The 22,044-nt window shown below is 48.1% G+C and overlaps 1 protein-coding gene across 1 annotated transcript; it reads left to right on the forward strand.

Annotated features, from left to right (window-relative positions):
• The first annotated feature begins 7,787 nt into the window (after positions 1-7,787).
• Positions 7,788-21,800, forward strand: ELAC2 (elaC ribonuclease Z 2). Its single transcript, XM_085240267.1, has 24 exons — positions 7,788-8,078; positions 8,142-8,192; positions 8,274-8,344; positions 8,857-8,921; positions 10,047-10,104; positions 10,596-10,664; positions 11,165-11,320; positions 11,816-11,874; positions 12,515-12,573; positions 12,660-12,732; positions 13,650-13,762; positions 14,293-14,391; positions 14,587-14,725; positions 14,804-14,889; positions 15,804-15,913; positions 16,706-16,802; positions 17,220-17,358; positions 18,007-18,045; positions 18,208-18,317; positions 18,757-18,856; positions 18,932-19,052; positions 19,251-19,329; positions 20,056-20,200; positions 20,884-21,800. Exons 1-24 carry the CDS (start codon positions 7,840-7,842, stop codon positions 21,133-21,135), a joined length of 2,529 nt encoding a protein of 842 aa, XP_085096393.1. The 5' UTR covers positions 7,788-7,839; the 3' UTR covers positions 21,136-21,800.
• Positions 21,801-22,044: the final 244 nt, after the last annotated feature.

The raw sequence follows: 22,044 nt of genomic DNA on the forward strand, positions 1-22,044 counted from the left end.
TCCCCACCCTTCTCTGGGGGAGCAGCTCATGCTTTGGGTCAGCTGTCAGCAGTATCCAGCCCAGGCCTCTCAGGGAGATGTCCCCAGAGCATCAGGATGGGGAAGGCGCTCCGCCCCCAGTCATCACCCAACGCCGGGGATGCTCCTGAGCTCTGAACACCCCGTGGAGCACACGGCCACCTCAAGTGGGGTGTCTGTGGCCAGAGGAGGGTTAATACATATAGGAGGTTCTGGAGGCAGCTCCGGGGGGTGTGTGGAGCAGGTTCACCCTCCCTGGGGCTCTGAAGGCCTCACCACATGGGAAAGCACCCAAGTATGAGGAAAAGGGAAAAACATCCCAAAATAGTTTAGTCTTGTTTTCTGCACTGAGACGCCCAGACAGGGTGGGAGTTCTGGTTGTGTCTGAGCTAAAAATTACAGTAAATAGCAAAGTGGCTGCAAAGCCCCATGTTCTGGATAAGAAGGACACGTGCAAACGCTGCCTGTCCGTGAGAGGACATTCTGGAGGTGAAGGCCCATAAATAACCGAGGGGGGGATGGAGCTGTGTGAGGGGTGAGCCCCAAGTGCCTGCTGCAATTTGTCCTCTGCCCAGCGAGTCTGGGCTGGCGGTGAGGGGAAAATGCGGGGACTGTTGAGAGCACAGCCAGGACCCTGTGTTGTCATACACACGGCCAGGACCCTGTGTCCCTGTAAACCGTGGGCAGGACACTGTGTCCCCACATCCAAGGGCAGGACCCTGGTGTCCCTGTATCCACGGACAGAACTCTGTAACCCCATAGACATGGGCAGGACCCTGTGACCCCATAGCCATGGCCAGGCCCCTGCGTCCTCATACCCACGGGCAGGACCCTAAGACTCTATACCCACTGATGGGACCCTGCTGTCCCCAGCCACGCAAGGACCAAGAGTCGAAGAGCAGCCTGGCAGCAGGGAGCTGCTGCCTCTGCCCGCCGCTCCGACCCACCCCGGGCTGTGCCACTCTCTCCGCACCAGCCGCCATCCGGAGCTCAGCCGCTGGTAAAACGCTGTTTGAATGCCGAGGTTACGGGGCTGACTGCCGACTCTCCAGGAGCGGAGAAACGCTGCGGTCGGCCCGGGCACGGCGTTGCGAGCAGCCGAGCCGCGGTGCCGGCCGCCATCTGTGGCCGGGCCTCGGCACTGCAGCAGCGGGCGGCGGGACGCGGCTGTGCTGCTCATCCCGTGGCCAGGCCGGGGAGTGGGGATGATGGGGCACTGGGAGCGGGAGGACTCCCAGCGCTCACAGTTTGGGCGTTGCAGAAAGCTCTGGGAACAGCAGTGCGGCTTGATCGACTCTTGGCGTTTGGAATCAATCATAGAGTCATAGAATCGCTCAGGTTGGAAAAGACCTTAAAGATCAATGAGTCCAACCACAACCTAACCAAACTACACTAACAGCCCTCCACCAGATCATGTCCCTGAGCACCGCATCCAAACGGTTTTTAAACACATCCAGGGATGGTGACTCAACCACCTCCTGAGCAGCCTATTCCAGTGCTTAACAACCCTTTCTGTAAAGAAGTGCTTCCTGATATCCAACCTAAACTTATCCTGGCTCAACTTCAGGCCATTTCCCATTGTCTTGTCACCTGTCACCAGTGAGCAGAGACCAGCCCCGCTCTGCTGTAAGCACCTTTCAGATATTGGAAGAGAGCAATAAGGTCTCCCCTCAGCCTCCTCCTCCCCAGACTGAACAGCCCCAGTTCCTCATAGGCCACATTCTCCAAGCCCTTCCCCAGCCTTGTTGCCCTTCTCTGGCCCTGCTCCAGCACCTCCATGTCCCTTCTGCACTGAGGTGCCCAAAACTGAACACAGAACTCGAGGTGAGGCCTCACCAAAGCCGAGTACAGGGCAGGATGACTTCCCCAGTCCTGCTCACCACTCCATTCCTGATCCAAGCCAGGATGCCATTGGCCTTCTTGGCCACCTGGGCACAGTGCTGGCTCACATTCAGCTGACTGTCCATCAGTACACCAAGGTCCCTTTCCATCGGGCAGCTTTCCAGCCACTCTTCCCCACACCTGTAGGGTTGCTTGGAGTTGGTGTGACCAAAATGCATTAATTAATTTATTAATTTAATTAATTGTTTAATAAATTAATTAAAATGTTTAAGATCAGTCTGCAGGCAGTCTCCTGGAATTGTGGCCCTGCTTCCCAGAAGCACACAGTGGTGATGATGTGGTCCTGTGGCTGGACATCAGTCTGGTCTTTGAGACCAGGTCGTGCCGTGAAGCCGCCGGCCCCAGGCAGTTCCTGCAGGCTGCTTACGGTGGTGGGAAGATGTTTTTCCACGCAGCCTGTTGCTCTCCCCTGGCCCAGAAGCACACTGAGCCTTACCTGCCTTTGAGACTTGGCCCTGAGGAGCCCCTTGGTCTGGTTTCAGCTTGGTGAGGCTCAGCCATGGGGCTGGAAGCTGGTGGCTTAAGTGCTGTCTCTGTGCAGCGTGATCAGACCCAGATCACTTCTCTGGTGGGACAAAACCAACCTCCTGGGTCATGCAGTAAGAAGTGCAGACGTGTCACGAGAACGGAAAAGCAGAGCACAGCTATAAATCCTCCTAATTCAGAGGAAGAGGCTGCTCTCTGTGTGCCTGCAACTTGCCACATCCTGCAGCTGTCGGGGAGAAGCTGAAGGAGAGGCTGGGCCAGGGAGACCAGAGGGATGGGCTGCCAAGGTTGGTATGAACCAGGCCCAAAGTCTGCAAGGAACGAGGAGGAGAGAGGAGGAGGAGGGAGTGGCGAGACTTGAAGCTGAGCCTGCCTTCATGCTGTGCCCATGTGCTCTTGCCTCTCTAGGCTTTTCTTAGCATATATCCGAGAGTGAAACTCCTGTTTTCAGCCTGATTTCTGCTTTCTGGCCCTCTGAAGGCTCACTTGACTCAAAGTCAGTGACAAATTGATGCTAAATGATGCTGGCTGTGTTTTTATGTGTCATGGACAGAGGACAAAGAGTGAATTACAGGGGAAAGGACCTTATTCCTCCTTGAAACAACAGGAATTGATTTAATTTACACTTTAATAGACAGAATTGAAAATAATCAAGAGCACCTGCTGCTGAGTGCAGAATGTTTGCTTACCCCTCACCGAAAGAGCAAAAACCAATATCCTTGTGGCAGGGTGACTGGGATGGAGAGATGTGCCTCTGCAGGGGCTCAGATCCACCCCCACATCTGCTCCTCTGCCAAAAATAGGGCTTGGGGACTGGATGAGATTACAGATAAGAAATGTAAACTCTTCTTTAATGCAGCTCCCCAGGTTGTACCTTGCTATTCACCTTTGCTTCTTAAGATCACTCTAAATTCAGGTATTTCTGTGGCCCAAGGGATTTTTTTCCTCTTTCTTCACTAGTTGTCTATAATTTCTCCTATATATTTTCTATCTGTTTGAAGATTTTATCAGCTAAGGCAGCTCTTGTGATGCCCAGTTCCACTTTGTGGGACTCTCTCCTTACAAGTATTTTCATTATTAGTGAGAAATAAGGAGAGAAATAAGGCTTTTCAGGAAAATGCCACTAATCTGAGGGATAAACCTTCTGAAAGTTCAGCTCTTCGGGTAATCCCTTCAATTACCTCAATCCAAATATCATATTTGATTTTCATGGCAAAATCAGCAATGCCAAATTGATCTCTCCTTTTGGATTTCCTGGATGTCAGGAAATCAGGAAAAAAAAAAAAAAAGAATTCCTGGGCTGAGATAAAACTATTTACTAAGATAGAGAAAAGTAAAAGGAAAATAATTATGATATGTATATATGTGTGTATGTGAATGTATAAAACAAGTATTGCACAAACAATGCTCACCACCTCCCGATCGATACCCAGCTAACACCCTGAGCAGCAGAAGAGTGAGATGAACACCCACCCCCTTCAGAACTCTTTCTACATGATGTCAGATGGTGTTTAATCAATGGATATACAGATGGTATAGATATATATCCAGGAGCTTGGCTAATAGAATTTATATTGGAGAAATAAGAGAAAGTCACTCACCCTGTCCTGGGTTCACGAGATAAACTCCTGATGGAGCGGATCTCCAGAGAGAGATCCTTCCCCACTGGCAGTCAGCTCTTAAATGGCTCTAGGAGAGGTGGAGCCAGGCTCCACCCCTTCCTGCAGCACAGCTGAATTGCCTTCACCTGTGCTCCCATGGCTGACTCATTGCTCACCTCAGGTGATCAATCAAAGGATCAGGCCGTGATTCAGCAGCCCCATACAGATGGTATGGAATATCCCTGTGGGCAGTGTAAGTAACCTGTCCTAATTCTGTTCCCTCCCAGCTCCTTGGGCCCTTTGCCGAGAATGGCATTGGCTCTGTACAGCACCGCTTAGCAGCAGCTATGAACACTGGTGTGTTATCAGCATTGTTTTTCTCCTAGACCCAAAACAGAGCATCATACCAGACAATGAAGAAAGCAATTCCATCCAATCTCTTTGTTCCCTGCACCCTCTTGCTCCTGGTTTTCTTTACAATCATTATGATAGAGCAGCCAGATGCTCCTGTTCTGTCCTCAGGTCATGCTACTCGCCACCAGGTTAAAAGGTCCATTAGCACTTGGGTTTTTCTCTCTTTGAGAAATGAGAAATGCTAATAAACAAGTTGCTCCTTGGTCTTCATTCGGTAAGACCTTAATGGCTGATCTTTCTCCTGCATATGCTGCAGGTAAATTGTGCAGTGCAGATGAGTAGCACAGACCAGGATGCTTCTGCTTTGCAACAACCATGCAGACAAGATCCTGCCCTAAGATGGTGAGGGCAAGAGCATGGGAAGAGCACAGAGGATGAGGAACTTTGAATCCATACTTTTGTTGTAAGCAGCAGCACGATCATGGAACAGCCTCAGGGCTTGGTGCTTTGAGCATCCCTCCATGGTGCACATGGGGGGCTGGAGAATGGATGCCAGCAAGCAGAGAGGAGACGGCCGCTTCCATCAGCTGCTGCCCTGCCTTAGCACAGCTGTCCATCCCGGGTGACAGTCATGCAGCACCACGCTCTGACTCACTCACTGATGCAGAACCACTGGCTTTAGCAGTTTCTGATCCTAGCGCTCAATTTTACTGGCCAGCATCACTTGGTCTTGACTGGCAAAGCTCCCTTTATGTATAAGATCCAGGCTGCTACGGGCTGGCATTCATTACTGAAGAAGAAGAGTTCTTCTACTACCATCTCTCGATCCTGAGCCCACAGACATGTTGCATCTCTTCCTCAATAATCTGAGGTACATGGGCATACTGAGCTAGAATTCACCTTTATGTTGTCAATCCAGATCTACTTCAGCCATTTCAATCCTAGCAGCCTGATCCACCTGCTGGTTGTTGTGATGTTCTTCAGTGGCACGATTCTTGGGTACATGAGCATCTATGTGATGTACCTTTACAGCCATGTTCTCTACCAGGCGCAGCAATATCTTTCCACACTGCAGTGGCCCAGATGGGTTTGCCTCGGCACTGCCAGTTGTTCTGCTTCCATATCTGTAACCGCACTCATAGGGGCATTTGCCACCATCCAGGAGTCAGTGTAGAGGCAGAGCGTGGCTACTTCTCTCATTCAGCAATGTCTAAAGCCAGCTGGATGGCCTTCATTTCTGCAAATTGACTCAATTCACCTTCTCCTTCTTCTCCTGCTTCTGCAGTTCATTGCGTAGGACTCCATACAGCAGCCTTTCACCTCCAATGTTTTTCCACAATTTGACAGGACCCATCAGTGAACAGAGCATATTTCTTCTCATTTTCTGGCAGTTCATTGTATTCTAGAGACTCTTCAGCACGTGTCACTTCCTGTTCTGCTGATACTCCAAAATCTGTGCCTTTGGGCTGTCCATAATCACTTCTAAGCTTCTTGGATGACTGAGATTCCCTATTCAAGTCCATTGCATAATCAGTGCAACCAACTTAACTCTATGTAGGATAAATTGCACATTTCTGTGATTCTGTTGTGTAATTCAGCATTTGCGGCAGAGGGCTGGCAGAGCTGTTCCAGGTGACCCACATGCTCCATCACTGCCTCTTTCCACAGCGATGCTCAGCTTCACACTCTACTGTGTTTTGGCAGGAGCTTGGGTCAACTGTGGCACCCCAGACCACTGATGATCACTTACAGGCAGCCCCCATTAACACTGCACATGGGAGGTATGAGCTAAGAGTGACATGGGGACAGCTCACAGCCCTGAAATGAGTTTGAGGAATACCAAAAGGAGAACACGCAGACAGGAATCTTCAAGCCCACCCAGCCCTTCCCTGGTCAGGAGACAGGTTTGGATGTCTGTGGCCTCAACTAGAGCAGAGAGCAAGCTCTTAGCAGAGAGGTGGGTGCTCCTCCTCTGGCAGGTGCTGCTCATTGCCACAGCAGCTTGCTCTCCTGGGGGAACTCAGCCTTGCTCTGCTCTCAGCTCCTCAAGACCTGCTCCTCATGCCCTCCACGGCCAAGCAGGGCAGGGCACTGCAGGGCCTCCTGCATGCAGAGGATGCTGAAATAGCAAAAGCCATTTTCAGTCAATCCCTGTAGAAGCACGTAAGTGGTTCTGAGAAATACAGAGACATCTGCAGCTTTAGCATCTCTAGGTGACTCCTGGGCCTTGCCGCCATCTAGGCAAAGCTCACTGCCTCTGTGCGCCCAAAGCACGCACAGATTGAAGCTCTTATTTCAGAGAAGCAAGTTTTAAATCCAGGATTTAAAACTGTTCCCAACTTTCACAGTCCCATGCCCCAAATTTAAATCCAAGATCTTTCACAGCTGAACCAAGCACACTGTCTGCAAGCCAAAAGATCGTTTTCCAAGGAAATCAGAATGACAACAGTTAGGCTGGCAAAATGCACGAGCCATCCATTTTCTCAGTACTACAGGCGCTAAACTTTACTTCCCTGCAAACAAATCTGTAGGACTAGGACCACTCTCCCCAAAACAAGAACTGAAGCTGTAAATGAAAAGACATTTCCTTCTGAATCAGTCTTTGAAATCCCTTGCCAGGATGTCAGCTGCCCAGAAAACACTGTAACTGAAATTGCAGAGGACAGTCCTGCACTGTCACTGCTATTAACCTAAGAATAGAGAAGAGTATTTCTCTTTCTGTGAGATCCTCACATGCCTGTTGAGATGGAGCTGTAGTTTTGCCTCTTTGCAGAATTTACTGGAATCACAGCTCTAAATCCTGTGCCCTGCACACAGAGCCAAGCCAGTAAAGTTGGGCAAAATTGCCAGGAACCATTTGACTAAAAATACCACACAGTATGACTTAGTTACCTCATCAACTAAAGAAACACTGGCTGGAAATCCCATGCCACCTGGTCAGAGCCCTGAGAAAGCTTTTGTGCTCCCAAAGGTGTAACAGAACTAGCAGAAAGCCTGAGTTTAGAGGTAAGTGAATCATACAGGACTGACAGAACGTCTGCAAACAGCCGCGGTGAGACCTGCAGGCCGGGCACTGCGGGCAGATCCCCAGGGCTGTGATAATGGGGGAAAAGAGAAGAGCGTTGGTAGTAAGAATAAAGGAAGACAGTGTTTGGAAAGCAAAGCTCTGAGAGAGATAAGGCTCGTCTTTGGAAGCGAGGAAGAAAAGGAATATCGATGGCTGGGACCGCTTATGTCGGAGCTCCGCTTTGAAGCGCACAGAACGCCGCACTGCCGCCGCCACAGCTATCCCCGCTAAGCCCCGCCCCCAGCCAGGAACAGCCTCATTGGGTACCTCCGGTCACGTGACGGCGGACGTCCGCCGGGTCGTCTTTCGCTCCTCATTGGTTGGTCCTCATCACGTGGCGAGAGGGAACGTCGGAGCCGCTGCGCTCCCATTGGCGGCCGGCGGGGTTCCGGGGCGGGGCGCGGCACGCGGATGTGGAGGCTGGCGTGGACGCTGCGGCGCGGCCTGGCGTGGGGCGCGGGCACGGCCATGGCCGAGGGTCCCTCGGCGGCGCGGCGGCCTAAGGATGTCCCGCGGCACGTGTGGGCCCGCGAGCGGCGGCGCAGCGCGGGCACGGGCCTGTCGGGGCCCAACACCGTGTACGTGCAGGTGGTGGCGGCCGGCAGCCGCGACGCGGGCGCCTCCGTCTACGTCTTCTCCGAGTTCAACCGGTGAGTGCGGGGGCCGGGGCCGGGCCGGGGCCGCCGGCCCGCGCTGACCCCCGTGTCCCTCAGGTACCTTTTCAACTGCGGCGAGGGGACGCAGAGGGCCATGCAGGAGCACAAGTGAGTAGCGAGCGGAGCCGTGGGGGGACGTCCCGGGCTGCGCCGGCCCCGGCTTACCGCCCCGACCCGCTCTATCCCCAGGCTGAAGATCTCGCACCTGGACAGTGTCTTCCTCAGCAGGGTGGCCTGGGCCAACGTCGGCGGGCTGCCGGGTGAGTGCGTCCTCTTCCCGGGTTCGGCCGCGGCCTCTCGGGGCCTTTAGGGGTTCGTTAGCCGCGGTGTGGCACCGCCTCAGCGGAGCAGGGCGCTGCTTGTCTGTGCACGTGGCTTTGTGGGCCGAAGCCTTCAGGAGATGCTGGTGCTGCCGGCACTGAGAGCTTTGTGGATCTGAGTTAAAAAGACCCCGGTCCACCACTATCCTCAGCGTAGGGTGGCGTTCAGACCGAGTGCTTAGCATCTTGTCCTCTGAACTTTGGCTGTCTCCGAACAGTCTACTCAGGTAACTTGTCCCACGTGATGATGATGAAGGTTTATGGATGCTTTCTGTGTTTGTGGAGATGAGCAACTTGTTGAAACCACCACAAAGCTGAGGCAAAATTGAGATTGGTTGTGATTTTGGATCTGGACTTCCATGAGAAGATCTGACAGTGAGAGGGACTTTCCCAGCAAGATCCATCACCTCTTTGTTTGGCTGTGATAAAGTTGTTTCTCTGCTTTGTTTTAGGTATGATCCTCACATTAAAGGCTATGGGGCTTCAAAGGTGTGTCTTCCTAGGGCCACCAAAGCTGGTAAGTGGTGGAAGCTTGCAGAAAGGGTACGAGAAAGCATGAAATATTGGTACTTACCTTTCAACTGAGAGAGCTGACGTCAAGGCCTCTCACTGTAAGGAAGACACTGAGGCTGTGGAGAGTGTCCAGGGAAGGGCAATGAAGCTCACAAGGGGTCTGGAGCACAGGTCTAATGAAGAGTGGCTGGGGGAACTGGGATTACTTAGTCTGGAAAAAAGGAGGCTCAGGGATTATTTTTTAGCTCTCTACAACTACCTGAAGGGAGGTTGTGGTAAGATGGAGATTGGCCTCATCTCCTGTATAGTTAATGATAGGACAAGAGGGAATGGCCTCATGTTGCACCAGGGGAAATTCAGGTTGGATATTCGGAAAAATTTCTTCTCTGAAAGAGTGGTCAGGCACTGGAATGGGCTGCCCAGGGAGCTGATGGAGTCACCATCCCTGGAGGTGTTCAAGAAACGTTCAGATGTTGTTCTAAGGGACATGGTTTAGTGGGAAAATATTGGTGGTAGGTGGATGGTTGGACTGGATGATCTTGGAGGTCTCTTCCAACATTGGTGATTCTATGACTGTAAGGCAGTAGATCATCTGAGTCTGAGATGCTATTCTGGGACAGCACCAACCTGGAGGCTGTGCCAGAGTGGTTGGGTTTCAGAAGCAAATCTGTTACATACAAGACAGCATCACACTTCTGCTACTTAAAACTGCCTTGTCAGTCAGTTTTAGATAAAAAGGGCAGTTCTGACTGTACTTCCCCACATTTTAATAGAAGCTTTGTATCTGAAAATCTGCTTAAGGCAATCCGTAACAGTCTAATCCCATATCTAGGCTTACATTTCTGTTCCTCACTGTCATTTGATTTCCTTGTAGTATCTGCTAGTGGTGATTCAAGGGATGGGAGGCACTGTTATTCATTTTCCTTTCTTTCTATGAATGGGTGATGCCTGCTGGGGGTGGTATACCTGCCCACTGCTTTCTGGCTGTGTGCTGCCCAATTTCTTCTGACCAGATATTGAGCTTCATGGATTTCATGGAAGTAAAGTGTAGCTTCTGAAAGTGTTGCTTGTGCTTTCACTGCTGAGGGGTAGTTTACGGATTCACTCTTTTTTTTTTTTTTTCTCTCAGCAAAACTACTTGAAAGCTATTCGTCTCTTTCCTGGACCCCTAAAAAGAATGGATTTAGGTATGTATGTTGGGGATATGCAGCCAATATAAAGTTGTAACTTTTTGGTTTCAGCTGTACCCAAAGTTAGGCACTACCAACTTCAGAATAAGTAGCTCAGGTTGGGTCCCTTCAAATCTATCCCAACAACTGTCTGGGAGAAAGATAGTGTTTCCAAGTCTGGTTGTGACAGGCAGCTGCCAGTCTGCCCAAGTAGTGTATGGAACTCGGCTTCAAAGCACTGTTGAGGAAGCTTGCTTCTGGAGGTTACCAGTGAACTTGCTTACCATGGAGGTATGAACTGTGTTTTGAGGCCAGTGGGCTTCTAAGAGCTTTAATTATTCTTTGATCCTTGCACTGGGGCAGAAAAATGGAAGGGGGTTGGTCATTCAGTGTTTTTTTTTTTTTGTTTTTGTTTTTTCCTGAGAGAGGAAAAGATGTTTTCCTGATAGTAATTCTTGTAGCCTATGAATATCTTACGAACTTAATGCCTGTTTTTGTCCTCTTCCCAGCTGTGCAGTTGCACACAGAGCCAGAGTACAAGGATGAGACAATGACAGTCCACCAAATACCTCTAATAGGTGAGCATGTGATGCAATAGTTAAATAGGAGAAGCACTTGTTCATTAATTATGCTTAAGGTGATTAAAGGAGCAGCTTCTGTTTGCAAGCTGAGTAAGCAGAGGTTTAAAATTTGCATGTTTTTCTCAGCAGTAAGATCTCTCTCAAGGAAATGAGACATGCTCAGTCAGCTTTCATTTGTTCTTTTAGTAGCGGGTTTAGAATGACATGTGTAACATGGCTGAATTTTGGCTTTATTAGCCAGCTGAGTATTCCTGCTGCTGAAAATTGCAGTACTTCAAGAACAGGCATAGTTTTCATAGCATGTAGCTGTTCTGAGGGAATCTGAAGGATTTAGATGACAGGTGGCACCTGAAGACCAAATCAGACTGGTGGAAGGGTGCTGTATTTTGGTGCAGTTGGAATGCTAGTATCACAGAAGAGGAAATGCTGCTCTTGCTTTTCTTGCTTGTCCACTTTGCTTGAGAGGTTTTTGCCTGTTTTTCTTGGATTTGGAACAGGAAAACCATTAGCTGCTGAAAGTACATTTCCTCAGAGTCCTGGATTATCAGCCCAAGACGGAAGTAGCTCAGAAAGTGACACAGAGCCTGGATCCCCAAGAGCTGCGCAGCAAAGCTTGGATGAGAGCAACAAGAAGGGAAGCCCAAAGAAAACAGGTGAAAACAATGGAACTTTTAATTTGCTTGAAATGAAACCAAAATAAGGACTTTTTTTTTTTTTTTTGTCCTCTAAGCTGTTTGCCTGATGCAAGTGAGATCTGTACAGGAGCTCAGCTGAAGGATTACATGGAGCACAGTGAGGTCTGGTACTTTAGAACTTGAAGCAAAACTATGAATGCCTAAACGTAGGACATGATTCCTGTGTGCAGTTGTGATTAGGCCTTGTATTGATTTGCTCCTGTCTGGAGTGGGTTCTTCAGCCTTTGTAGTGTAATTACGAAAGGATGTGATAATTGTTCAGACAAGGGTTTTAGTTTTGCTTGTAGTTGAAGCTCTGGCCTGAACCACCTCCTGGTGCTCAGGACACTTTGTCGATGGGCTGCAGGTTGGCTGGATGATGTTGCTTCACTGATGTTTTAATAGAAATTCATCTTAGCTTAAGGGAAAGTGATATTCAGTGAAGACATTCAGTAATTTTTCTTTCTGTTGCAGATGATGAACAGAAGCATGAGAGGAGGCATCCTGATCTGGTGATGGCATTCCTTTGTAAAGTAAGCTTGCACACAAATACAACCTTGTTCAATACTTCATCTTGCTAGATGGATTTATTTGTAAATAGTGTTTTCAAGCAAAAATTTAGAAGCTTTATAGTTCTACTTTCAAAAAGGCAGCAGTAGTAGGGATAGAAATCAGTTAAAACTGGAAGGTTTTTTTGGTAAAGCTGTTTACTAGGCAGCCAGTTAAGAGTAGACATGTTCCATATTTACTGTATGCTTATACTATGGAAGTCTATCCTGCCTATATCACAAAAGAAAAGGGAGAGAGAAGCAATAGCCTGATCCTCAGAACCCGAAAGGTCTGGTGAAAACTTTTTGGGAGTAAGTTAGATTAGTGGCAGGGGAACTAGTAATAAAAAAAAGCAAAACTATTCAACCTTCCTTGCCTGGAAGGTGATTGGTTAAAGATTTGCTGTTCCACATCTACTGGGTGTGATATACTGGATTTTTCATGTCTTAACTGGAATAGTGGAGAAGACTTTTTCACAAAATCTGATATCAAAAGGAAAGGGGGGAAAAAGAAATGCCTTGGCTTCTCAGGAAATAGCTAAGCTGGATATAAATGGATCTTATTTCCTGGCATTCCTTAATGTTCTTTTATTTGGTTGATTAATTCTGTTTTAACTCTTTTCAGATTCACCCAAAGAAGGGAAAATTTTTAGTTGTTAAAGCACAGGAGATGGGTCTGCCAGTGTAAGTCTGAGAGTCCTGCACAGGGAATGGGGCAAGCCCTGGGGTATTGAAGGTGTCAAGCTAAATTTTCAATGCCTTGTTTTCAGGGGAACACCGGCCATTCTTCCTATAATTACAGCTCTTAAAAATGGGGAGAGCATCACTTTTGAAGGCAAGGAGGTAAGATGCGTATATGCTTTCTGGCTGTGGGTCCAGTGAAGGAGGGAAATAGCAAAATTTTTCTGTAGAAGGGTGGGTGATAGTTTTCTGCCTGTTGTCTCTCATCTCTGCTAAGGTGTTTGTATGGGTTTTGGCATTCAAGCTTTGAATGGTTATTTTTGGTGACTGATTCTTGTTTCTAGCCCCAAGTTGTTGCTGAAGATGGCTCTAGAGGAGTGTCTGTTGGAGGATGTTGTGAGGGTGTGATTAAAGAAGTACACTCTGAAATGTGTTCATTTGTGACTATGAATGTATCTGACATTCATCTCAGTTTCACTTTCTCAAGCTGATCCAGATTTAGGTGTGAACTGATCCCTACATATTTTAAATCTGGGACTTGAATGCTTGTATAGCCATTGTTCCCTCCTTACTCTGCACTTCTTAGACCACAGAGGCGAAGTGAGCTTTAATCTCTCAGACTTTAGTTAGAAGTGAGAGGCAGTCAGCCCTGGCAGTGTCCCAGGTGATCTGTAATTGAAGACCATAACCTGGATGGATACAACTGTCATATCTTTTTGTCGTAAGAATTTAGCAGAGCTCCGTCTCCTAAGCAAGCTGTTAGTAGTGTCTGAATCTGCACTGAGAACCTGGAAGCTGCTAAAATTCGCTTTGTTTTTTTTTCTTCTAAGAGCAGGATTGTGTTTGTTGTGACACAGCAATGTGCAAACTTGTTCCTTTCCTGCCCTCTCGCTGCACAAGGACTGCACTGTGGTTTTGCTTGGTGTTGAGTGAAGTTGCCTGAAGCTGCTTCTGCAGCCCCAGCAGCCTGCTGGGAGCTTGCTGGTAGAACTGCTGAATGGAGCCTGATGTAATGATGCACAAAGGGCTGCTTGTACACCTTCACCCCCACAGTGTGGTCTTTGTATATCTGTCTGCAGCTTTCACCTGAAGAGCTGTGTGCCCCTGGTGATCCTGGCCCAGTGTTCATTGTGTTGGAATGTCCTCATGAGGGCTTTGTGGATGCTGTCTGTGAAAATGAGACCTTCCGAAGGTAGCGGGGATGGGTGACCTGAAGTGTTTGGGGGAAGACATCCATGCTGAGCCTTCTAGAAAAGGCAGGTCTATGTGTAGGACCTGTGGGATTCTGTGACCGTGACAGATCTGTCTTCCCAGAGCCTTCAGAGGAGGAAATGGGCACTGGTTTCTTGCTATGCAGCAATGCTGAGGCTCCTGCTTTTTTGTGCAGTGAGCCTAGATACTTAGTTTGTGTGTAATATCTCCATGAGACTTGTGCAGAGGCACATTGAGCTTCTGAAAGGCTCTGCAGGTGTTGGTCCTCTTGGAGGAGGACAGCTGTTCTGGGTGGGAGAGTGGAGATGTCAGCACACGAGTGTCTTAGACCCTCCCTGTGAGCCTTAGGCCCACTGTTGTGGGGAGTCTGGAGCTCCTAGGCTGTGCTGTTGAGATTTGTGCTCTGCTTGCTCCTGGGGGAACATCTCCAATAGTACAAGAGTGGAATTGGAGGGAATGCCAAGGTGATTAAGGATCAGTGCTCATATATCCTTTGTGTATTTGCTCCAGGTACCAAGAAGGACTCAGTGAGGATAAGGTTGCCCTGGTTATTCACATGACTCCAGAGTCGGTGCTTCGGGACAGCCGCTACCAGCAGTGGCTGGAAAGGTGAGTGATCTTCTGATTACTTGGCTTTACATCATTACTGGACAGCAGTGTTCTGATGCTGTAAAGATTTTCCCAGAGTAGATGTTGAGTGGCAGCAGAGCTCTGTCTCAGATGAGATTTTTAGCAAGTGGCTCAGGTGTGTGCATATGCCAGTGTGGGACTGAAGCAGTTGTATATTTTGTCATCCTCTTGTAGATTTGGACCTGGAACTCAGCACTTGGTGCTCAATGAAAACTGTTCTGCAGTGCACAATGCGCGCAGCTACAAGATCCAAAGCCAGCTGAACCTCATTCACCCAGAGATCTTCCCTCTGCTCACCACATACCAGAGCAAGGTAGGCAAGGCCCTTCCTGTCTCCGTACCTTGCACCCTTGAGTGAAGAACATGTTTCACGTTGTACTTCTCCCTGCAGGAAGAACAGGCTGTGTGTAGTGTGCCCATTGTGCGAGGAGAGTGCCTTTTGAAATACCATTTCAGACCCCTCCAGGAGTGGCAGAGGTCAGTGGCAATCTTCTTGGCACTTCAATTTTTGAGTGTTGGGCTATCAGCTGTGTTCTGAGGGTTGTGTGCCTGTCACTGAAAATCTAAAGTGTAGGACACAGAGGAATGAATTGCTGATTTAATAATTTGGACAGTAGTTTGGAGGGTTGTTTTCATTCCTCACTCTTAAAGTGCAGTATGCATTTCTCTGTCCTGTGCTTTTGATCTCATGTGCTGTGCACCCAACTGGCTATGACAGGGAGAGACTCCTTAGGAAGCCAGGTGGAAATCTTACGAGACTTTGTGTGTTCAAATGGTATCAGAGCTGAAAGCCCCAGGTGATTAAACAGAGCGGGCTTCTGCACTGTCACTTGCTAGTGTGCAAGCAGGAGGAGGTGTTGGATGAAGCAGTTGAGGGCAGAGGGTTCTGTGATGCACCATATACCGAGACTCAAAATTATGTCTCTTTGAGCAGAATAGGAGACTTTAGATGCTAAGAGGGAATGGTTTTTCTTAAAGGTGTCAAGGCCTGTAGTAGTGCTCGTGCAATGATGCAGAACCAGAGGACACTGATGGGTGCCTGGAGTCCTGTCAGGTGGTTGATATTCTTGCAGGAGTCTCACTGCTTCCCATGGTGGGTCATGCAGTGCCCTCTGGTGTCTACGACTCTGAACCTGGTCGGTGCAGAAGAACCTAGTGCTGTTATAGGAGCTTTGGTGGGATGGCTATTTTAGTGGGGATGCTCAGTCCTGCCTGACTTTGCTAGCCCTTGCCATACTCATGGTATGTCTTCCACTGCTTGAAATGGAAGGAATATTTGACCCTGTGTTGGAAAGCTGTATTGGCACAGAAATTTGTTGTGCTGCTCTGAAAAGTGCTGTTTTCTCAGTTCCCTGTCACCACCCATCCTGATCCCTGGCCTTTTCTTCCAGAGATGCTGTGACCATCTGTGATCACGATGCATTTGTTGCTGAAGCCCTGGATCTCCCTAACTTCCAGACTCGTGTGAAGGAGTGCAAAGAGAGCCTTCCTGCTGTTCCAGGTAAGGATCAGCAACTTGTCTTATCTCATGTAAGGGCAACCCAAAGGTCCTGGTGAGCCAGTGCTTTAAAGCTCAGGTTAAACTGTGAATGTGCAGTCTTTCTGCTGCCCAAGAGGTGCTATGAAGTCCTCCTGGAACTTGTGCAGATTTCAGGCTGAGCTCAACCTGAGTTTAGCTTATACCTGTTGAATTATGCAGTCTTTTGCTTCTGTTGTTCTAAAGCTGCTAGGTTTGGGGATTGACCACTTGGGGACAACTACAGACAAAGCATCTGTGTAGTGTGTTTCTGTGATGACGAGCTCTGCTTGTGTTGAATGCTGTCATAGCAGGCAAAGTGCAAGTCCTTATGTTTGGGCAATATCCTCCTCTACAAGCAGCTTCCTGTGAAGTGTTCTCTAATTTTCAGTTGTCCTGTTGGTAGTGAGGCTTTCATGGTATGGTGCAGCACCACTGACTCACTGTCTGGATCCTGTTGCAGAGAGTTAGAGCAGTGTGGAACAGTAGCTAGATCCCCCTTGAACTGGCGGCTCTGTGTTGGCCAGTGAGATGAGTCCTCATTTGCCTGCCTTGTTATATGCAGCTCTGCATTCTGCTTTGTTTTTGTGATTGTACCTGTTCTGTTCTCTGTCCTCCCATGGTAAATTCCGATGCTGTGGGAAAGCTAGTTGCGTAAGTGAGCAAGAATGAAGGTTCCAGGTGCATAATCTCTGGAAATGCTTCGCTGTTGAACTGAACAGTGTCTGACTGGGCAGTACATGGATAATGCTTACAAACTCGTGTGCATTTTTGCAGGAAATGTGAATCCTTATCCTGAAGTTGTATTCTTGGGAACAGGATCTGCAATTCCAATGAAAATCCGAAATGTCAGTTCTACACTGGTAAATACTAGGTAAATCATGTGTGTTTTGCTTAGGGAGAGGCTCAGTGTTTTGAAGGTGTTTCCTAAGGGTTGTTTTGACCAGTGTGCTGATGACACAAGGAGAGTGCCCCTACAGTGGAGTCTGTAGGACTTCTGTCTCAAGCACCTGTCTCTGTAGGTAGGGAAGGCTCGAGAGTTACTTGTAAAGACAAGCATTTAATGTCTTCATTTTGCCATTTGCCCCAAGAGTGTGTTCACCATCAGTATAACACCAAAATGAGCTTTGTAGATGGAACAGTATCTAGAACTTTGGCTAGTAGGAGTAGCAGTAGAGGTGGAGCACTGAAAGCTCTCTGCCCTCCAACCCAGAAGATCCCCTTCCCTGAATAGACCCTGCTCAAAGCTCATCCAGTGGCTGCCACTTGTTTCTGTCACTTGTCTTGCCAGCTCTACCCGATCCCTGCTCTTGGACTGTGGGGAAGGAACGTTTGGACAGCTCTGTCGTCACTATGGAGAGCAAGTTGACCAAGTGTTGTGTAACATAGTAGCTGTGTTTGTGTCTCACATGCATACGGATCATCATTCGGTAGGTTATGTGTTGGAATGAGAAGGAGCTGTGTGCAGATCTCTTTATGTTTGGGAGCCGGATGTAGCTGCAGCTGATGAATGTAAGCTGCTCTGCTCTTAAGACTGCAGTTCCCCTCTTGTGCTCCCCAGGCACTACTGAATCTGTCTGTTTCTAATCCCTTTTTGCATCCTGTTAGTGGTCCCTGTAGATTGTTTAGAGATGTCTTTATTTTTATTTAGTTTATTTTTAAGTCAGTATCCAACCCAGCTTCCTCTGGTGCTTTGCAGTAAATCCTCACAGAGGGATCAGTTGGTCTGTTCTAGATTGAGCCCGGTTGGGGCAGCTGTTTGCTGGTCTCCTGTCTCATGTGTGGAAATCGCACTGAGAGTGACGTGTTGGCTGGAGGCTTTCTGCTCTCCCTTCTGCGGGGAGCACACACAGCTCTGGAAGGGTGGAGAGGCATGGTGTTGTGGGCTGCCAGCTTGTGGCATAAGTGGTGACTGTTCCAGCAGCTCAGTATGATGCAGTTACTGGAAAAAAAGGTGGTTGGTACTTGTGACTAGATTTTCCTGAAACTGCACCTTGCTGAGCTCCTGTAGCACTGCTGACACTTATGTTCCTGGGTCTTTCTGACTACAGTTTGCTGTCTTTTCGTCCCTTTTGCAGGGCTTGGTGAACATCCTCATGGAGAGGCGGAGAGCTTTTGTAAGTTGTGCTTTTGTTTTACTGTTCCCAAATGTACCTTGGAGCAAGGGAAGGGAAACTTTTCCTATGTGGTGGAAAAGCACCTTTTTTTCCCAAGGTTTTTCCTCTGTATGATTCAGTGTCTACCTAGTACTGATTATCCTCCTGTCTCTTCTTCTGCAGGCTTCCCTTGGTCAAGCTTTTAGCCCTCTATTTCTGGTAGCACCTGAACAGATCATGCCTTGGCTACATGAGTACCACAACAACTGTGAATCGATTCTCAGAGACATCAAGTGAGTTTTCTGTGTGGTATGTGAGGAAGTATTCCTGCTGGGTGGTCCTTATTCAAGGGAAATGACCGTCATTTGTTCTCCCTGCTCTTTGACACCTTCCACTGTGCAGGACTGCGATGTGTGACTTGCAGAGGAGATGAGAGGATTTGTTCCTTGATTGTGCTACCTAAGAGGGGCTTGCTTGCAGATTATGAAAAGGGAGTTGGGCTGGTCTGAAATGACTTCTGAAAGGCAGGGTGAGTGACAGTAGGAAAGAAATGATTGGATGAGCTAGTGGGGCCCCGGATAGCAAAAGCAAAGGGGAAAACAGGTGCACAAAATTGTCTCATTTGTCAGGCAATGAGCAGAGAGGACACTTATGTGAGAAAGTCTGCTTTAAGGTGAGATCAAGTTTTACTTTGTTCCTGTCTTTAGTTCTTTCATTTCCTTTCCCTTGCAGAATGATTACTTGCCAGTCCCTTGTGAAAGGCCGTGAGAACATCAAATCTAAAGCTAGACAATTTATCGCTTCTCTATTAGAGAACTATGACTTGGCTGAGGTAAGCTGACAGCATCTTGTACTGCAATAAAGGACAAGAGGGAATTTGAAGTCTAATGCTTATGTTCTTGTTTAGTTTCAGACTTGTGAAGTCCAGCATTGTAAAAATGCTTTTGCATGTTCAGTGATCCACAAATCTGGATGGAAAGTAGTGTATTCTGGTGACACAATGCCCTGCAAGGCCTTAGTACAAATGGGTAGGTGACAAGAACCTTCTCTTTGAAAGATCTCTTTGAGTATGGCCTTGAACTGTCAGTAACTGAAGTGGTCACTCCCAGCCTCTTTGTGCTATGACTGCAAGCCAGTGGAGGGCTCTGGGTGGAAATGAGAGTTCACTCGCTTATTTAGGCAATTGTGTGTTCAGCTGAAGGTGAAATATGTGATTATTTACACAGGGAAAAATGCTACTCTGCTGATCCATGAAGCAACACTGGAAGATGGAATGGAAAAAGAAGCAATAGAGAAGACACACAGGTGGGGTGTGTTCTGCTGTCTTATCACTGCAGGGAAGGCAAAGCTGCTTAGCTGGGCTTTGACCTTGGATCTGGTGGTGAGGGGCCCAAGGCCTGTAGGTGGTTCTGGTGTGCATAGAGCTCTTCAGCACTAATATTAGAGTGTTGCTCGCTGCACCAGCTCTGTAACTCTCTTTTGAGCTTCCCCAGAGAGAAACAGGGGAAGCCTTTAAATAGACAGTAACAACTCTACAAATTGACTAGCCCGAAGGAAAGGCTCTCAGTTTGATTGCACTGCAGGACTAAGCTTGGACAGTAGAAGGGTCATCCACAGCCCTGTCAGCTATCTGCACGATGCAAACTAAGTTCTGCAGGTAGTGGTATTGCCTGCTGCCCCCTGTAAAAGGGAGGGGTTGGACTTGAGAGCAGTGAGCAAGCCGGACCTGCTGGTACCTCTGGGTTGAGCTTTTGTCCCCATGTTGTGAAGCACTGAAAAGCTTCAAGTTAATTAGCATCTTTTCTGCACTCTGAGTTGTATGGAAGCTAAACACTTGCTAGCTGTGCAGGCAGTGTCGGGCTTGCTGATGAAGACAGCTTGTGCCCAGCAGGTGGTGTATGGTGACTACTGTTTGCTGTTGGCATGATGTGAGATTAGCTGCAAGATGCAGCCTACTGTTCCCTGTTGGAGGAGCAGCATTGGCTCCATACATAGTGTGTATGATGTTCTGTGTCCCTGTTCCTTTTGCAGCACAACCTCTCAGGCAATTGAGATTGGGATGAAGATGAATGCTGAGTTCATCATGCTCAATCACTTCAGCCAAAGATATGCCAAGATCCCACTGTTCAACGAAGACTTCAGTGAGAAGGTTGGGATTGCATTTGATCATATGAGGGTAAGTTTGGAGTTTTGATCCAGACTGCGAGAAAGGTTTCGGTGATACCTGGGGTTGGCTGCTTAGGAATGAAATTTTCCATTTCTAATAAAGTATCAACATGTTATGTCCTTCTGAGAGCAGTTTCCTTTGAAACAGCTCCTTTTACTGCTGTCAGCAGGTATCACCAACATGGGGGAGAGTGGGTGGCGTAGTGCCCAATTCTCTTTAGGACAGGTGCTGATGGCTCTTGAGAACAGAAATCTGTTCTTCTGGATGTTTGCCTCACGTCACCTCTATTTGTGATATTGCCAGCTAAAAAGATAACTTCACTTCCATTCCCTTTCCCTTCTTAATTGATGCACTGCCTCAATGGTTTTCTGCAAAAGATGTCTGAGATCCTAAACCCTGTAGTGCTGCTGCTGTTCCTGAATGTGGGAGTAACACACTGGCTGATCAAAGCCTGTATATACAGTGTGTGCATGCTTTCCTGTGAAGAGAATGTCAATAACTTGGTATAAGGGATTGGTGGGCTGGCTTCTGTAGGGGTTGTAAATAATCATCTGCCTGGCAGCTGCAAATCGTCACCAAGGTGAGGGCTCCTCTGTGCTGGGTACCAGGACACTGCCCTGCTGAACTGTAAAGGGCTGGGAGTGAGGGATGGCAGTTCTCAAGCAAGTGCTCTTGTGCCCATTGTATTGCAGGTACGGCTTGGTGACTTTTCAACCATCCCAAAGCTGATCCCACCTCTGAAGGCTCTGTTTGCAGATGACATAGTAGAAATGGAGGAGCGGAAGGAAAAAAGGGAGCAGCGCCTTCTGAAGGAGGCTGCAATAGTCTTGGACCAACTGACTGGTGGTGAGAACAAGAAGACACCATCCCAGAAACGGAAACAAGATAAGAACCATCAGGAAGTATCAAACAAGAAACTTAAAAAGCTTAAAACAGTAAACTGAAGGAAAAGAGGTAGAGAACATTCTCTGCTCTATAAGAGGTGCCCTGTGTTGTACAGGCCTCTGGGGCTGGCAGTGCTGGGGCAGCCTGCAGGTACCATGGGAAGAGGGGCTGGCCTTGGCAGCTGGATTAGCTCGGTTGTCAGGGGATCTCTGTGGGCTGAAGCTCCCAAGCATGCTGTGAGCAGGGCAAGTCCTGTGATGGCAGTATTTACCCATACTGTTCTACAGTTCCTGACCCTGGATATCACCAATCCATGTGTCATTTTTCTTTTAGCCAAGAGTTCTCTCTGAGCTGTTTTAATTTTTGGTTTTACAATGGAAGCTATTGGTAATACAGCAGCAGCAGTTACAGTCTTGGGAGTTGCAAGAGGTGAAGTCTGGGACTGTGGACTCTCCAGAAGTTGGGGGAGGGGGAGGAGCTCTCTGTTCACACGAGGAGTATATCTAGGTGTCAAGACCTAGGCTGTAGGAGGAAATTTCAAATAAAATGGGACCCAATTAATTGCTTTTAGAAATTAGGTTAATTTAAGGATCTGAATGCTGCTGCATTCCCATTTTATTTTGGTTTTCTTGGTTGATTTCCTCCCCTACCCTTTCCCCCCCATCAGACCAGTTTTCCAAAACCTTCATTACAGTCTGAATAAACCACTCAACATCAGACACAAGTGTTTTGATTAGATAGTTAATGAGGTGAGGGGTCAACGAATGCCTGAATTTTGGGAGAGAATGACCTTAGTTATGTGTTACAGCACTTTGATCAACTCACAGCTGTTATAAATATGCTTTGTGCCAGCAAAACCACACCTGCTTCTGCTGCTTCATTCCTGGTGGTTTGAGATGGCAAACACTGGGAGCAGCTTCTGCAGGGCTCTGGAACAGATAACTAGGACCTGTGTTAGTTGTAGTGTG

This window comes from Meleagris gallopavo, chromosome 20 (assembly GCF_905368555.1).
Source record: "Meleagris gallopavo chromosome 20, MGAL_WU_HG_1.1, whole genome shotgun sequence".
Classification (NCBI taxonomy): Eukaryota; Metazoa; Chordata; class Aves; order Galliformes; family Phasianidae; genus Meleagris; species Meleagris gallopavo.

Excerpts from the sequence above, each read along its gene's own strand:
- ELAC2 (XM_085240267.1), top strand. The coding sequence starts at position 7,840 with ATGTGGAGGCTGGCGTGGACGCTGCGGCGCGGCCTGGCGTGGGGCGCG. Across the intron at positions 11,321-11,815 it reads GGGAAGCCCAAAGAAAACAG|ATGATGAACAGAAGCATGAG; the intron begins GTGAAAACAATG and ends TTTCTGTTGCAG. Across the intron at positions 13,763-14,292 it reads GAAAATGAGACCTTCCGAAG|GTACCAAGAAGGACTCAGTG; the intron begins GTAGCGGGGATG and ends TATTTGCTCCAG.